This window comes from Aquarana catesbeiana, linkage group LG08, assembly GCF_042186555.1.
Source record: "Aquarana catesbeiana isolate 2022-GZ linkage group LG08, ASM4218655v1, whole genome shotgun sequence".
NCBI classification, from domain to species: domain Eukaryota; kingdom Metazoa; phylum Chordata; class Amphibia; order Anura; family Ranidae; genus Aquarana; species Aquarana catesbeiana.
The window spans coordinates 302,105,387-302,124,174 of NC_133331.1; the positions used below are offsets into that span (position 1 = coordinate 302,105,387).

At 44.3% G+C, this 18,788-nt stretch overlaps 1 protein-coding gene across 1 annotated transcript in view; it reads left to right on the forward strand.

Annotated features, from left to right (window-relative positions):
- LOC141106872 (uncharacterized) overlaps window positions 1-18,788 on the forward strand; it is a 136,952-nt gene that overhangs the window by 52,413 nt on the left and 65,751 nt on the right. The window contains 2 exon segments of the mRNA XM_073597800.1: window positions 6,022-6,027; window positions 14,651-15,708. Of these exon segments, the coding sequence (XP_073453901.1) occupies window positions 6,022-6,027; window positions 14,651-15,708 (1,064 nt within the window).

Sequence of the window (18,788 nt, forward strand, 5' to 3'; positions counted from 1 at the left end):
CGCACCTTTAGAAGTCTCTTAGTGCACCCCACGTAAAATAATCCGCAGGGACACCACATAAGATACACCACATACGATGAATTACAAGTAATGAATTCCCTTATTTCAAAAGTTTCATTTTCATAATTAGTGATCTTCTTCATACCCCTATTACTTGTCCTCACCGTTCTGCAGCAAACGCACTTCCTGCACGGAAAAAATCCATTTAAATTTAACTTTATTGAGGGTTGACTAGGTGGATCCAAAATCTTTTTTACCACCCTGTCTCCAAAGCTAGGGGCTCGTCTATAAATGAATTTGGGTTGTTCTGGTAAGACCTCACCCAGATGCCGATCTCTACATAGAATATACCAATATTTCTTAAAAATCATCTCAATTTCTTTATATTGACAATGGAGACTCGATATAAACCCCCACTGGTGTTGCTCATTAGATGTGGCACACTCTCTTTTCTTCAAGCATTGTTCCCTTGGGATATTGGCCACTTGTTCTATAACCTCATTTAAGGTGTTTTCATGATACCCCTTTTGTAGGAACCTTTCCTTCAATATATTTGCCTGTGAGAAATACTCTTCCTGTTCCGTGCAATTCCGACGGACTCTAAGCATCTGTCCCTTAGGGATGTTCTTAATCCAAGCAGGGTGATGACCACTCCTGATGGACAAGACGCTGTTTCGATCCGTTGGTTTGAAGTACACACACGTGCCTAAAGAATCACCTCTCCTTTCAATCGTCACATCCAAAAAGTTGACACATTTGTCACTAATCTGGAACTCCAATTTAATATTGTTTCTATTGGTGTTCAGATACCTTAAAAACTCAACCACAGATTCCTCAGAACCCTCCAAAATGAACAGGAGGTCATCTATGAACCTGCGGTAGAGCCTAAGTTGGGGCAATTGTCTGCTGAAGACATATCTGTCCTCCCATTCCGCCATGAACAGGTTGGCGAGGCTGGGAGCATACTTCGCTCTCATAGCCAGGCAACCTGCTGTGTAGGGATGAGCTTGGAGTTCGAGTCGAACTCATGTTCGACTCGAACATCGGCTGTTTGCCAGTTCAGCAAACAATTTGGGGTGTTCGCGGCAAATTCGAAAGCCGCGGAACACCCTTTAAAAGTCTATGGGAGAAATCAAAAGTGCAAATTTTAAAGGCTTATATGCATGGTATTGTCATAAAAAGTGTTTGGGGACCTGGGTACTGCCCCAGGGGACATGTATCAAAAAAAAGTTTTAAAAACGGACGTTTTTTCGGGAGCAGTGATTTTAATAATGCTTAAAGTCAAACAATAAAAGTGTAATATTCCTTTAAATTTTCGTACCTGGGGGTGTCTATAGTATGCCTGTAAAGGGGTGCATGTTTCCCGTGTTTAGAACAGTCTGACAGCAAAATGACATTTCAAAGGAAAAAAAGTCATTTAAAACTGCTCGCGACTATTAATGAATTGCCGGTCCGACAATACACATAAAAGTTAATTGATAAAAACTGCATGGGATTTCCCCACAGGGGAACCCCAAACCAAAGTTAAAAAAAAAACTGGCGTGGGGGGTCCCCCTAAACTCCATACCAGGCCCTTCAGGTCTGGTATGGATATTAAGGGGAACCCTGCACCAAAATTTAAAAAAAAATGACTTAGGGGTCCCCCTCAAAATTCATACCAGACCTTAAGGGTCTGGTATGGATTTTAAGGGATACCCTGTGCTAAAATTTAAAAAAAATTGGCGTGAGGTTCCCCCAAAAATCCATACCAGACCCTTATCCGACCTGCAACCTGGCAGGCCGCAGGAAAAGAGGGGGGACGAGAGAGTGCCCCCCCCTCCTGAACCATACCAGGCCACATGCCCTCAACATTGGGAGGGTGCTTTGGGGTAGCCCACCAAAGCACCTTGTCCCCATGTTGATGAGGACAAGGGCCTAATCCCCACAACCCTTGGCCCTTGGACCCCCCAGATCCCGCCCCCCCATGTGAAATGGTAAGGGGGTACAAAAGTACCCCTACCATTTCACAAAAAACTGTTAAAAATGTCTATCTTCTATCTTCTTTCTTCTATCTTCCTTCGATTACTTCCTCCATCTTCTTCTTCCTCCAATCCTCTGCTTCTTTCTCCGGTGTTCTCGTCCGGCATCTTCTTCTCTTCATCTTCTTTGCCCGGTGACCCCGCCCCCCTCTGACGCACTGGGACTTGACGGGGACTTCCCTGTGGCATTCCCTGTGACGTCAGAGGGGGGCAGGGTCACCGGGTGACCGTTATTTATGAACCGACAGAAGACGAGAAGCGTCACACAGCGGGAGCCTCCCATCCAATCATGGATGCAGAGCGGCCCGAAAAGAAGATGAAGACAAGAAGATGAAGATAAGAAGATGAAGAGAAGAAGATGAAGAGAAGAAGATGCCGCGGAGGGAGATGCTGGACCAGAACACCGGAGAAAGAAGCAGAGGATCGGAGGAAGAAGAAGATGGAGGAAGAAACCGAAGGAAGATAGAAGAAAGAAGATAGAAGATAGAAAAAAAAAGACGATAAATAAAGGTATTGTCAAAAACTGTCTCTTGTCATTTTTAACATTTTGACAGTTTTTTGTTAAATGGTAGGGGTACCCCCTTACCATTTCACACAGGGGAGGCAGGATCTGGGGGTCCCCTTGTTAAAGGGGGCTTCCAGATTCCGATAAGCCCCCCCCGCAGACCCCCACAACCACCGGCCAAGGGTTGTGGGGATGAGGTTCTTGTCCTCATCAACATGGGGACAAGGTGCTTTGGTGGGCTACCCCAAAGCACCCTCCCAATGTTGAGGGCATGTTGCCTGGTACGGTTCAGGAGGGGGGGCGCTCTCTCGTCCCCCCCTCTTTTCCTGCGGCCTGCCAGGTTGTGTGCTCGGATAAGGGTCTGGTATGGATTTTTGGGGGGACCCCACGCCAATTTTTAAAAAAATTTTGGCACGGGGTTCCCCTTAAAATCCATACCAGACCTGAAAGGTCTGGTATGAATTTTGAGTTGGACCCCTACGTCATTTTTTTTTAAATTTTGGCACGGGGTTCCCCTTAATATCCATACCAGACCTGAAGGGCCTGGTATGGAATTTAGGGGGACCCCCACGCCAGTTTTTTTTTAAATTTTGGTTCGGGGTTCCCCTGTGGGGAAATTCCATGCAGTTTTTATCAATGAACTTTTATGTGTATTGTTGGACCGGCAACCCGGAAGAATTTACCCCCTTCCTGACCAGAGCACTTTTTGTGATTCAGCACTGCGTCGCTTTAACTGACAATTGCGCGGTCGTGCGACAAGGCTCCCAAACAAAATTGACATCCTTTTTTTCCGACAAATAGAGCTTTCTTTTGGTGGTATTTGATCACCCCTGCGGTTTTTATTTTTTGCGCTATAAACAAAAATAGAGCGACAATTTTGAAAAAAACGCAATATTTTTTACTTTTTGCTATAATAAATATCCCCCAAAAATATATAAAAAAACAATTTTTTTCCTAAGTTTAGGCCGATACGTATTCTTCTATATATTTTTGGTCAAAAAATCGCAATAAGCGATTATTGATCGGTTTGCGCAAAAGTTATAGCGTTTACAAAATAGGTAATAGTTTTATGTCTTTTTTTTAAATACATTTTTTTTTTAAATGGCAGTGATCAGCGATTTTTATTGTGACTGCAACATTATGGCGGACACATCGGATATTTTTGACACATTTTTGGAACCACTGGCATTAATACAGCGATCAATGCTAAAAAATTGCATTGATTACTGTAAAAATGTCACTGGCAGTGAAGGGGTTAACCACTAGGTGGCAGTGTAGGGGTTAAGTGTGTCCTAGGGGCGTGTTTCTAACTGTGGGGGGTGGCTATGTGTGACAGTTCACTGATCGCTGCTCCGATGACAGGGAGCAGAGATCGAGTGACACTGTCACTAGGCAGAACGGGGAGATGCTGTTTACATCGGCATCTCCCCGTTCTTCCTCCCCGTGAGGCGATCGCGGGTATCCCCGGGGCGAACGAGTCCGCGGGACCCGCGACCCGACTCACGGAGCTTGCCGCGGGCGCAAGTTCTGGTGCGAACCGAACCGGGGGGTGTTTGGCTCATCCCTACTGCTGTGAAAAGAAATGGCCATTCCACCAAAAGTAATTATGTGACATGCAGAAGTCCAAGGCCTGTCCCAAAAAAGTTTCTGCATATCAGGGATATCATCCCTTCTACTTAATGCCCAATTTAGCGATAAAGATGCATCCTCATGCTGGATAATCGTGTACAATGAGGACACATCAGCCGTCACCAAATAGGTTTCAACCGAGGGTTTAAAATGAACCTCATCCAAACATTGGAGGAGGTCAGTCGTATCCTTAAGATACGCCCTAGTGGCCTTCACACTAGGCTAGAGAAATCTAAGTACTCGCCAAGCCTCGCCGTGACCGATCCTATCCCATTAACGATAGGGTACCCTTGTGGATTTTAGGTAACGTGTAGATTACTGGAGTCCTACAGGCACTAGGGACCAAATATCTCTTTTCTTTGAGATTTAGGGCATTAGTTGCATAACCCCACTCAACCAATAAACTTAATTGTTCCTTATAATTGTCTGTGGGGTCAGTGACAAGCCTCTTATAAGTAGAGTGATCGCCCAATAAGTCCGTAAGCTGCTTGTGGTAGAATGTTTTGTCCATAATAACCACCCCTCCTCCCTTATCCGCCGGTCGTATAATAATGTTGTTTCTTTCTTCCAATGACTTAATGCCCTCCCTAACCACTTCAGCCCCGAAAGGATTTACCCCCTTCCTGACCAGAGCGTTTTTTGCAATTCGGCACTGCGTCACTTTAACTGACAATTGCGCGGTCGTGCGACGTGGCTCCCAAACAAAATTAACGTCCTTTTTTTCCCACAAATAAAGCTTTCTTTTGGTGGTATTTGATCGCCTCTGCGATTTTTATTTTTTGCGCTATAAACAAAATAAGAGTGATAATTTTGAAAAAAACGCATTATTTTGTACATTTTGCTATAATAAATATCCCCCAAAAATATATAAAAAAAACATTTTTTTTCTTCTGTTTAGGCCGATCGTATTCTTCTACATATTTTTGGTAAAATAAATCGCAATAAGCGTTTATTAATTGGTTTGCGCAAACGTTATAGTGTTTACTAAATAGGGGATAGTTTTATGGCATTTTTATTAATAATTTTGTTTTTACTAGTAATGGCGACGATCAGCGATTTTTGTTGTGACTGCGACGTTATGGCGGACATGTCGGACATTTTTGACACATTTTTGGGACCATTGTCATTTATACAGCGATCAGTGCGATTAAAAATGCACGGATTACTGTGTAAATGACACTGACAGTGAAGGGGTTAACCACTAGGGGGCGGGGAGGGGTTAAGTGTGTCCTAGGGAGTGATTACTAACTGTAGGGGGGTGGACTGTGTGGGTGACGTCACTGATCTCTGCTCCGATGACAGAGAGCAGAGATCGAGTGACACTTGTCACTAGGCAGAACGGGGAGATGCTGTTTACAACGGCATCTCCCCGTTCATCCGCTCCGTGAGGCGATCGCGGGTATCCCCGCGGCGATCGAGTCCGTGGGACCCGCGACCCGACTCACGGAGCTCCCGGCCGGCGCGCGCCGCCGGCGGCGATCACGCAATGGCACGGCGGGAAATTCAAATGGACGTACAGGTACGCCCATTTGCCCAGCCGTGCCGCTCTGCCGACGTACATCGGCGTGCGCCGGTCGGGAAGCGGTTAATATACTCTGGATTGACTTTCTCTTTTACAGTTAATTGTTCTATATCCTTCAACACCAGATTTTTAAAAACTTCAATATAATGATTATTGGAGTTCTGGGGATTGAAAATAGATTTATTCTTCAAGCCACTGTCAACTTTCCCTGAAGAGACAGTAACACTATTTTTAGGTGCTACTGGGTGACTCAAGAAATATTTCTTCATATTGAGGGTCCATACAAATTTCTGTGTATCAATATACACTTCAAATTTGTTCATCATTTTCTTGGGTGCACATTTAAGACCCAAGTTCAATATGTTAAGTTCTTTTGGATTCAATGCTACCTCACTTAAATTGTAGATACCAGTATTTATGTGTCCCTTCACCTTTTTTAGGGCAGCGAGGGAGAGGGGGGAGGGGTGGAGGGACACCGAGAGGAAAGAGCCATTGGATAAACAACAGATGAGGGAGGAGTGGCCCACATCAACACTTGAACAGGGAGGCGGGGTTACTTCAAAGAGAAGAAGGGGTTGCCGAGCAGGGCAACGTCAACAATCCAAGAAAAAGAATGAGGGACACATAAATACTGGTATCTACAATTTAAGCGAGGTAACATTGAATCCAAAAGAACTTAACATATTGAACTTGGGTCTTAAATGTGCACCCAAGAAAATGATGAACAAATTTGAAGTGTATACATCCTAAATATAGAGCCATTTATCCAACTTTTACTCCAGAGCCTCTGGTTTATAAACCAGATACGCCCTAAAAATAGAGCCATTTATCCAACTGTTCATCCAAAACCTCTGATTTATAGACCAGATACATCCTAAATATAGAACCGTTTATCCAACTGTACATCCAGAGCCTCTGGTTTATAAACTAGATACATCCTAAATATAGAACCATTCATCCAACTGATCTCTCTGTCAAAATCGATAGCACAACTATAAGCCCATCGCTGCATGCCAAGATCCTAGGTGTAGTCCTGGACTCTGAACTCATTTAAGCCCCACGTCCAATCACTGTCCAAATCTTGCCGTCTCAGCCTCCGCAACATCTCCAAAATATGTCCCTTTCTAACCAATGACACAACAAAGCTCTTAATTCACTCCCTGTTTATCTGTTGCCTCAACTATTGCAACTCCCTTCTCATTGGCTTACCTTTACATAGTCTAACCCCCCTTCAATCCATCATGAATGCTGCTGCCAGACTCATCCACCTTATCAATCGCTCTGTGTCTGCTACTCTTCTTTGTCAATCCCTCCACTGGCTTCCACTCACAAAATTAATTAAATTCAAAATACTAACTACTTACAAAGCCATCCACAACTCAGCCCCTAGCTACATCATTAGCCTAGTCTCAAAATACCTAATCGTTCTCTTCGTTCCTCTCAAGACCTCCTGCTTTCTAGCTCCCTCGTCACCTCCTCCCATGCTCACCTCCAGGACTTTTCTGAAGCCTCTCCATTCCTATGGAACTCCTTTCCTCAACTTGTCCAATTATCTCCCACTCTATTAGCTTTTAGACGATCCCTTAAAACCCTCCTCTTTAGAGAAGCCTATTCTACCACACCTAACAACTGTATTTTCATTCTCTCCATCAGCTCATCCCCCAAAGTTATTACCTTTTGTTTCACTTGACCCTCCCTTCTAGATTGTAAGCTTTAACGAGCAGGGCCCTCTGATTCCTCCTCTATTGAATTGTATTGTAACTGTACTGTCTGCCCTCATGTTGTAAAGCGCTGTGCAAACGGTTGGCGCTATATAAATCCTGTATAATACCCTGTTTCCCCTAAAATAAGACCTAGCATGATTGGCAGTGATGGCTGCAATATAAGCCCTACCCCCCAAATAAGCCCTACCCTTTATCCCCAAAAATAAGCCTTACCCTGAAAATAAGAGCTACAAGGACTTTAACTAGGGCTTATTTGGGGGGTAGGGCTTATATTGCAGCCATCACCGACAATCATGCTAGGTCTTATTTACGGGGAAACAGGGTAATAACTGTCCATCCTGAGCCTCTGGTTTATAGACTAGATACACCCTAAATATAGAGCCATTTATCCAACTGTCTATCCAGAGCCTCTGGTTTATAGACCAGATACAGTATTTCACAAAAGTGAGTACACCCCTCACATTTTTGTAAATATTTTCTTCTATCTTTTCATGTGACAACACTGAAGAAATGACACTTGGCTACAATGTAAAGTAGTGAGTGTACAGCTTGTATAACAGTGTAAATTTGCTGTCCCCTCAAAATAACTCAACACACAGCCATTAATGTCTAAACCGCTGGTAACAAAAGTGAGTACACCCCTAAGTGAAAATGTCCAAATTGGGCCCAAAATGTCAATATTTTGTGTGGCCACCATTATTTCCCAGCACTGCCTTAACCTTCTTGGGCATGGAGTTCACCAGAGCTTCACAGGTTGCCACTGAGTCCTCTTCCACTCCTCCATGACGACATCACGGAGCTGGTGGATGTTAGAGACCTTGCGCTCCTCCACCTTCCGTTTGAAAGTGGAACTAGGAGGCAGGAAGAATGTGATTGTACCAAGACAGGAAGTGATATCACAGCTGGGGAGGAAGTGATGTCAGATGCAGACAGGAAGTGATGTTACAGTATAAAAAGGAAGTTCCAGGTGAGAGGTGAGTCGGGAGGAAGTAGAGAGGAGACATTGCTGGAATTAGCAGCAGAGGAGGTAATAAGATCTTATTTTATATTTACACCCAGTAACCTCCCTCGTCATGTCCGTCCTCTTCCTCCATAGTCACTGTGATGCCTTTTATCTCCAACAGATGCTGATACACACATACTGTATATTATTAATATACAGGATGTATGTAGCGCCAACAGTTTGCGCAGTGCTTTACAACATGAGGACAGACAGTACAGTTATAATGCAATTCAATACAAGAGGACTCGGAGTGCCCTGGTCATTAGAGCTTACAATCTAAATGGCAGGGTCAAGTGATACAAAGGGTAATAAATGTGGGGGGTGAGCTGAAGGAGAAAATAAAAGTCCAGTTATTAGGTGGAGGCAGGATAGGTTTCTCGAAAGAGAAGGCTTTATTATATATTATAATAATACAGAAATAGTACCTATATACTGTACAGAGCCATATATTCCACTATATGTCTCCATATAGAGAACTTCTCACTACCCAGGGCTTTTTTTCAGGGGGAACTTGGTGGAACTCAGTTCCACCACCTCTGGCTCAGACCCTTTGGTGCCTGCTCACCACAATCACATGTAAACACAGAAGTCTGGTTTCTGTGTTTACAAGTGACAGCTCTGCACTCTGTATGTAATGCAATCCTGGTATTTAATGCCCCTTTAAGGCCCTCCTACTGTTTTCGTGAAATTTGACTGACCACACCCACTATTTGATGAGATTTCGAGGGTGTGTGTAGGGGGAGGGGTTTTGCCGGGCCGTGGTTAGGTTCCAGCACCTATTGTTTGAGAAAAAAAGTCCTGTCACTACCTTATTAGTACGATTAAATATAATATAACATATTTAAAGAGTTATTGCAAAAAACACAGAAATATTTTTTGTTGCATAATTACAACTTTAGGTATTATAGTTGTTTTCGTTTTTGAATCGCTCGTGGTTTTGATGCTGAATATATTTGGTATTTATTAACACAACACACAGTTGTAAATCTCCCTCACCTTTTGACGGAGGGATTACAATGAATCTGGTCTATGAGTTCTAATGACCAGCGAGGGCGCTATATGATTTGTCTATCTACAGAGAGTTTTGTATGGATCACATCAATGGGGATGGAAGAGGACCCGAGTCACATGACTGAGAGGATATTAACCACTTCAGCCCCGGGAGATTTTACCCCCTTCCTGACGAGAGCACTTTGCGATTCGGCACTGCTTCGCTTTAACTGACAATTGCGCGGTCGTGCAACGTTGCACCCAAAATTGACGTCCTTTTTTTCCCACAAATAGAGCTTTCTTTTGGTGGTATTTGATCACCTCTGCGTTTTTTATTTTTTTGCGCTATAAACAAAGACGGACAATTTTGAAAAAAAAGAAATATTTTTTACTTTTTGCTATAATAAATATCCCCCAAAAATATATAAAAAACACATTTTGTTCCTCAGTTTAGGCCGATATGTATTCTTCTACATATTTTTGGTAAAAAAACTAGCAATAAGCGTATATTGATTGGTTTGCGCAAAAGTTATAGCGTCTACAAAATAGGGGATAGATTTATAGCATTTTTTTAAATTGTTTTTTTCTCATTAGTAATGGCGGCAATCTGTGATTTTTATCATGACTGTGACAATATGGAGGACACATCGGACACTTTTGACGCTATTTTGGGACCATTGTCATTTATACGGGGATCAGTCCTATAAAAATGCACTGATTACTGTGTAAATGACAATGGCAGGGAAGGGGTTAACCACTAGGGGGCGATGAAGGGGTTAAGTGTGTCCTAGGGAGTGATTCTAACTGTGGGGGGGAGGGGCTACCTAGGACATGACAGAGATCACTGCTCCCCAATCACAGGGAGCAGTGAATCTCTGTCATGACACAAGGCAGAACAGGGAAATGCCTTGTTTACCTAGGCATCACCCCGTTCTAACTCTCCACACCGCCAGAGAACATCATGTTCCCAGGACCCACGGGCATGCTCCCACAGCACGCGGCGTGCGCACGCCTGAAAGGCGGCAAATTTAAAGGGACGCCCATTTGCCTGCCTGTGTCATTCTGCTGACATACATCTGTGTGCTGGGGTCGGCAAGCGGTTAAAGTACAATTCTAGTTAAGCTTAAATAGTCCCAAAAATGTTCTCTCCTCCCTCCAAACACCAATATATATTATCCCGGGTAAAATAAATGTATATACTTACCTACTTTCAGCCCACCCTGGTCCGGTCATGTGATTCGGCTTCCATGTGTCAGCCAGCAGAAGCTCCAGGGGAGAGGAGGGACCACTGACAGTGGCTGTACCATGTCATTGCTCCCGGCTTTCACAGTCGTTGTTGGGCGCTCTCTCTATTCCCCTGCAGCCGACACTGCATGATAAATGGGATCATGTGACCAGACTGAAGCGGCCTGAAAATAGGTAAGTATAAGTATATACATCTTCTTTTTTTTTTACACAGGTTAGTTAGTATAGGTGTTAGGAGGGGGGAGGGAATATTTTTAATACTAGTTAGGCTTTAGCTGGAATTATACTTTAAACCTCAACCTGGAGATCATTTACCTGCTAACCGAAGAGGTGCGGAGGATTCTGGATGGTCACATGGCATCACTCTTATCTCTAATAATAAAACACAGACCTGACCGGAGAGGTGAGGAGGATTCTGGGAGGTCACATGACATTAGTGTTGTTCTTTCAATACAACATTTTCCTTTGGTGAAGTCTGGTGACCATTTAACCATTACAGTGCCTTCACCTCATTCTATGAACCCGAAGCGAAACAGTTAGAAGAAGACTCTAGAAGTCACCAACAAGATCATTGATCTGCTGACAGGAGAGGTGAGCGGTGTTGGGAATTCTGGGACATTATCCAGTAACAGACAAGGGATGTGTCTGGATGGTGACTGTATCATTGTGTGTGTCAGGTTCCTATAAGGTGTCAGGATTCCACTGTCTATTTCTCCATGGAGGAGTGGGAGTATTTAGAAGGACACAAGGATCTCTACAAGGACGTCATGATGGACAATCAGCCGCCCCTCACATCACCAGGTAAGAGGAGACTTTATTGTAAAGGAGAGAGCAGTACGGAGGGTCCACCTAGATCCCCCATCATCTGATAAACACATAGAAACAATATATTCAGTCAGTGTGTGTGTTTCCTACAGATGGATCCAGTAATGGGAACCCACCAGAGAGATGTCCCCGTCCTCTGTATTCCTGGGATTCCACACAGGAAGGTCACGCCATCCCTCATCATCAGGTAGGTGAGACTGAGCAACTAGAACTTAAAAACTTTGTAGAATTCTCTTGTTTCCTTTTACAAATTAATTCTATCATATTTGCACTTTAGGGTAAAGAACTGAAAGACATCAAAGTTGAGGTTAAAGTGGAAAGAGAAGAGATGTTTGGGGATCAGCAGACTATGGAGGAGGGTGATCCTCTGTATTCCCGGGATTCCACACAGGAAGATCACACCATCCCTCACCATCATCAGGTAGATGGAACTGAACCTGTCCACCTAGAAATGTATCCCAAACATTCTGCTATGTAATCTTTTGCTCTTTTTTTTTTATTCTCTTCTATCATCTTTGGGGTTTAGGCTGAACAACTGAAAGACATCAAAGTTGAGGGTAAAGAGGAGGAAGAAGAGGTGTTTGGGGATCAGCAGTCTATGGAGGAGGGTGGTCCTCTGTATTCTCAGGATTCCACACAGGAGGATCACACCATCCCTCACCATCATCAGGTAGAGATGGGACTAAACATGTCCACCTAGAAATGTATCCTAAACTATAAGATGACATTCTGCAATGTAATCTTTTGCTCCTTCTTATGATTCTGTTCTATCATCTTTGGGGTTTAGGGTGAACAACTGAAAGACATCAAAGTTGAGGGTAAAGAGGAGGAAGAAGAGGTGTTTGGGGATCAGCAGTCTATGGAGGAGGGTGGTCCTCTGTATTCCCAGGATTCCACACAGGAGGATCACCCCATCCCTCAGGTAGATGGGACTGAGCAATTAGAACTCAAAAGTATTTTAAGCTATGAGATTATATTTTTCTATGTAATCTCTTGCTCCATTTTATAAATGTATTTTATCATATTTGGGGTTTAGGGTGAGAGATGTCCTCCTCCTCCTCTGTGTTCCACACAACTTGGCATGCAGACCTAAATATGTATTCTAAGCTGTGAGATGACCTTCTATGTAGTTTCTTGTTCTAATGCTTACTTCTACATCTGAGGTTTCTAGCTCCTACAATTATAAAAAAAAAAACACATTTAAAGATGTAGTAGGTAATGCAGAGCTGCTGTCATCTGTGCTTTTTATCTACCTTGAGTTTACTTTAATAGATGTTTTCTATTATTTTGGGGTTTAGGGTAAAGAATGGATTAATATAAAAGCTGAGGTTAAAGAGGAAGAAGTAGAGACGTATGTGGGGGGTGATCAGCTGTGCACGGAAGAGGTTGGGATGATTATGAAAAGTGAACGGGAAGAAATTTCTCCAACTACCGACACAAGTAAGTAACAGACACTATGGAAGAAACAGCTCACAGTCTCATTTTCAGAAATTCATCAGGAAAAATGTTAGATAATTATCAGATCTTCCCATTGTCCTGTAGGCCAGTGCTAAAAGATTTAATATGTGTTTGCCTAATAAAGGTTTAATGTGTGATTTTGCAAGGTATTCTTACTCCAACTGTTGTATTAGTGACTTATCCTGAATGCCAACATGTACTGTGACATACTGAAGCAGAGCATGATCCCCTCCCTTCAGAGACTGGGGCGCAGGGCAGTATTCCATCATGATAACGACCCCGAACACACCTCCAAGACGACCGCTGCCTTGCTAAAGAAGCTGAGGGTAAAGGTAATGGACTGGCCAAGCATGTCTCCAGGCTTAAACCCTATTGAGCATCTATGGGGCATCCTCAAACAGAAGGTGGAGGAGCGCAAGGTCTCTAACATTCACCAGCTCCGTGATGTCATCATGGAGGAGCGGAAGAGGACTCCAGTGGCAACCTGTGAAGCTCTGGTGAGCTCCATCCCGAAAAGGGGGAAAAGGCAGTGCTGGAAAATAATGGTAGCCACACAAAATATTGACACTTTGGGCCCAATTTGGACATTTTCACTTAGGGGTGTACTCACTTTTGTTGCCAGCGGTTTAGACATGAATGGCTGTGTGTTGAGTTATTTTGAGGGGACAGCAAATTTACACTGTTATACAAGCTGTACACTCACTACTTTACATTGTAGCAAAGGGTCATTTCTTCAGTGTTGTCACATGAAAAGATAGAAGAAAATATTTACAAAAATGTGAGGGGTGTACTCACTTTTGTGAGATACTGTATGTAGGAGGAGACCGGACCTCGTAGTCTAACCGTGTATTAGGAGAGTAGAGCTGTGTGCTTATACAACTGTAGAATTCTGTGAATGGCGTCCGAAAACCGAAAGTACGGCCGAACTCCTCCGCCTGACGTTACTTCTCCGGTCAAGCCAAGGCTGGATGTGTACCATTAGAGGTCGCCAGCTCCCTGATTCAATTTAATTTACTCCAACCGGCCTGTCATTTGTTACTTTTGTGAGTGCATTTATATTATCCCACCCCCCTTTTCCATACAGGATCTGCAAATTCTTTATAATTTAAAATCCAGGCAATCCGATGTAGTAACAAACCACAAATGCATTTTTGCTACTGAAGACTTAGTCATAGATATTGATTATTAAAGAATTTTTAGATCATATATGGACTCGGTGTGAAGACTTTTCTGATTGATTTTGGAGGGAGAACAGGAGCCCAGCTGTGAGATCGGCATTTCCACTTATTCCACTGATGGGGAGGAGGAGCTAAAACTCCAGTTATTTGTCATCTACTGAGATTTATTATATTTTTTTACTTCTTTCCAACAGATGGATGTGATGTCAGGAATTCCTCGGAGAGACATCTTCTATTATCTGCTGATTGTAAGTCAGAAGATAATGTCATCACACAGGATCCTCCAGGAGGAAATCCAAATACACAAAATATACATCACAGACCTTCCTGTCCGGAGACATCAATGGATCCCTCTGATCAGGGGGAATCTTCTCATCAATCACATACTATGATTGTAAATATCCATGTAAGATCTCACACTGCAGATCGATCAACAGATCCTTCTAATCCCGAGGAATCTTCCTCACCCCATGAAGGAGATCACAGAGGTGACAATCTATTCTCATGTTCAGAGTGCGGGAAATCATTCACTAAGAAAAGACAACTTCTTCAGCACCAGAGAATTCACACGGGAGAGCGTCCTCATTCATGTTCAGAGTGTGGGAAATCATTCACTCTTAAAAAACATCTTGTTGAACATCAGAAAATTCACACGGATGACCGTCCTTATTCATGTTCAGAGTGCGGGAAATCTTTCACTTACAAAGGAGACCTTGTCAAACATCTTAGAATTCACACAGGTGAGCGTCCCTTTTCATGTTCAGAGTGCGGGAAATCTTTCACTCACAAAAATACCCTTTTGCGACATCAGAAATATCACACAGGTGAGCGTCCCTATACATGCTCAGAGTGTGGGAAATCTTTCACTCGGAAAGGAGCAATTGTTGAACACCAGAGAATTCACACAGGTGAACGTCCTTATTCTTGTTCAGAGTGCGGGAAATCTTTCCTTAAGAAACATAATCTTGTTACTCATCAGAGAGTTCACACGGGTGAGCGTCCTTATTCATGTTCAGAGTGCGGGAAATCATTCACTCTTAAAAAACAACTTGTTGATCACCAGAGAACTCACACGGGTGGGCGTCCTTTTTCATGTTCAGAGTGCGGGAAATCTTTCACTCATAAAAAACATCTTGTTGAACATCAGAAAATTCACACGGATGACCGTCCTTATTCATGTTCAGAGTGCGGGAAATCTTTCACTTACAAAGGAGACCTTGTCAAACATCAGAGAATTCACACGGGTGAGCGTCCTTTTTTATGTTCAGAGTGCGGGAAATGTTTCCTTAAAAAAAATAACCTTCTTACTCATCAGAGGATTCACACAGGTGAGCGTCCTTATTCGTGTTCAGAGTGCGGGAAATCTTTCACTCAGAAAGGAAACTTTGTGCAACACCAAAGATTTCATACGGGTGAGCGTCCTTATTCATGTTCAGAGTGTGGCAAATCTTTTGTTAGGAAAGATCATTTTGATACACATCAGAGAATTCACACCGGTGAGCATCATTATTCATGTTCAGAGTGCGGGAAATCTTTCACTCATAAAGGAGTCCTTGTTAAACATCAGAGAATTCACACCAGTGAGCATCCCTATGCTCACTGTCGGAGAATGTAGTGTGGATGGTGGAGGAGATCTGTCTGAGAATGTAGTGTGGATAGTGGAGGAGATCTGTCGGAGAATGTAGTGTGGATGGTGGAGGAGAGCTGTCTGAGAATGTAGTGTGGATGGTGGAGGAGAGCTGTCTGAGAATGTAGTGTGGATGGTGGAGGAGAGCTGTCTGAGAATGTAGTGTGGCTGGTGGAGGAGAGCTGTCTGAGAATGTAGTGTGGATGGTGGAGGAGAGCTGTCTGAGAATGTAGTGTGGATAGTGGAGGAGATCTGTCGGAGAATGTAGTGTGGATGGTGGAGGAGAGCTGTCTGAGAATGTAGTGTGGATGGTGGAGGAGAGCTGTCTGAGAATGTAGTGTGGATGGTGGAGGAGAGCTGTCTGAGAATGTAGTGTGGCTGGTGGAGGAGAGCTGTCTGAGAATGTAGTGTGGATGGTGGAGGAGAGCTGTCTGAGAATGTAGTGTGGATGGTGGAGGAGAGCTGTCGGAGAATGTAGTGTGGATGGTAGGGGGAGAGCTGTCAGGGAATGTAGTGTGGATGGTGGGGGGAGAGCTGTCGGAGAATGTAGTGTGGATGGTAGGGGGAGAGCTGTCGGAGAATGTAGTGTGGATGGTGGAGGAGAGCTGTCGGAGAATGTAGTGTGGATGGTGGAGGAGAGCTGTCTGAGAATGTAGTGTGGATGGTGGAGGAGAGCTGTCGGAGAATGTAGTGTGGATGGTAGGGGGAGAGCTGTCAGGGAATGTAGTGTGGATGGTGGGGGGAGAGCTGTCGGAGAATGTAGTGTGGATGGTAGGGGGAGAGCTGTCGGAGAATGTAGTGTGGATGGTGGGGGGAGAGCTGTCGGAGAATGTTGTGTGGATGGTGGGAGGAGAGCTGTCGGAAAATGTAGTGTGGATGGTGGAGGAGAGCTGTCGGAGAATGTAGTGTGGATGGTGGAGGAGAGCTGTCGGAGAATTTAGTGTGGATAGTGGAGGAGAGCTGTGGGAGAATGTAGTGTGGATGGTGGGAGGAGAGCTGTCGGAAAATGTAGTGTGGATGGAGGAAGAGATCTGTCGGAGAATGTAGTGTGGATGGTGAAGGAGAGCTGTCAGAGAATGTAGTGTGGATGGTGGAGGAGAGCTATCGGAGAATGTAGTGTGGATGGGGGAGGAGAGCTGTCGGAGAATGTAGTGTGAATGGTGGAGAAGAGCTGTCGGAGAATGTAGCGTGGACGGTAGAGAAGAGCTGTTGGAAAATGTAGTGTGGATGGTGGGAGGAGAATGTAGTGTGGATGGTGGGAGGAGAGCTGTCGGAGAATGTAGTGTGGATGGTGGAGGAGAGCTGTCGGAGAATGTAGTGTGGACGGTGGAGGAGAGCTGTCGGGGAATGTAGTGTGGATGGTGGGAGGAGAGCTGTCGGAGAATGTAGCGTAGATGGTGGAGGAGAGCTGTCGGAGAATGTAGTGTGGATGGTGGAGGAGAGCTGTCGGAGAATGTAGTGTGCATGATGGAGGAGAGCTGTTGGAGAATGTAGTATGGATGGTGGGAGGAGAGCTGAAAGAGATCATAGAATTGATGGGGGCAGGTGGAGCTTTTGTAGAAGATCTTGTGTTGTGTCACACTAACCTATTCATGGTCCAGCTTCGAGCCATTCTCGGTGTGTTCCAGCCATCTGTTTCCTGCTTCCTCAGGCACTGCAGGAAATCACAGAGAGGGCTCCTGTGATTGTCTTGTTCCTCAGTCTGTATCTCACTACAGTGACCATGCGTTCCTACCAGCATCCATTCTTGCATCACCACTGTTTCTCCCTCCGCACTTCAGCCAGTTACCGTCTTCTCTGCTCCAGTGTGTTTCCCTGTGAGTTCCATTTGGCATCTTCTTACCAGCACCTGTGCACTCCCAGTCTGTATTCCTCCTCTGTGCCTCTGTGAACTCCTACTGTGTTACTTACTTCTTTGTGTATCCACCGCCCCAGCACTCCAAGGAACTTGTTTATTTTCTTTGTGTTTCCAGTGTGTTCTCTGTGTTCTGACAGTACCTGAACGCTAGCACATGTGCGTTTACCTACCAGCAACACCCATGCACTCCCTGTTCACATTTTGCTTTAGTGATCCCAATCACCCTTGGCTTCAACCTGCTTAAAGTGTTCCCCAGTGATTCTGTGCTCCTCCACCCATCCCCAGTGCTTCTGTACACTCCTGGCTGCTTAGACTGTGTTACCCACTGACCGGTGATTTCTGCTTCTCAGAGCCACTAAGATCTTCATTCAGCATACCTACTCTTAGTTCCCTTAGTGATTCGCACTTCCGCCTAGGTCGTTGGTTCAAATTCCAACCACCATGGCACTACCTGCACAGAGTTTGCATGTTCTCCCTTTGCCTGTGTGGGTTTCCTCTGGGTATTCCGGTTTCCTCCCACACTCCAAAGACATGCTGGTAGGTAAATTGGTCCTAGTATGTATGTATGAATGTGTGTTAGGGACCATAGTTTTGAAAGCAGGGACTGATGTCAATGTACAATGTATATATGTAAAGCAGTTTATATGTAAAGCAATTGTCAGCACTATAAAATAACCAGTGATAAATAACCTGGGAAATGCCCACAGTGTAACAGCTCCATGTCTAGGAGCTCTGGAGAAGACTACGCAGTACCTTAGACTCTGCACCTAGCCCTTCTCAGGGCTCTCACCATCACTAATCAAGCAGGTTCACTGAGCTTTCTGTGTCTGCTCTGTGGCTTTTGCCACCGACTGTCCAGATGTTACAACTAAGTCCTGCTCAGCCATCTGCCCCTAGTGGGAACATATTCCCAAACTCTGTTAGCGTAGATGAAGAGAGTTCCCAGAGAATGTAGTACAGACATCGAGAAAAGAGATCCAACAAAGGGGTGCAGAGAGTGTTTAGCGAGGTGGACAATGCTGAGGGAACAATGTGTGGTGGGGATGTAGAGACTAATGATAAAGAAATGTCCCTACCAGGGTGCCACGCTGAGGACTTTTCTGCATTGTAGTGTAAAACTCCAGAAGAGATCTGATAGGAGCTGCATATCCTTTCCTATTACATTCATTTCTGGTGGTAGAATTCTCAGCACTGTAGGTCGGGCTA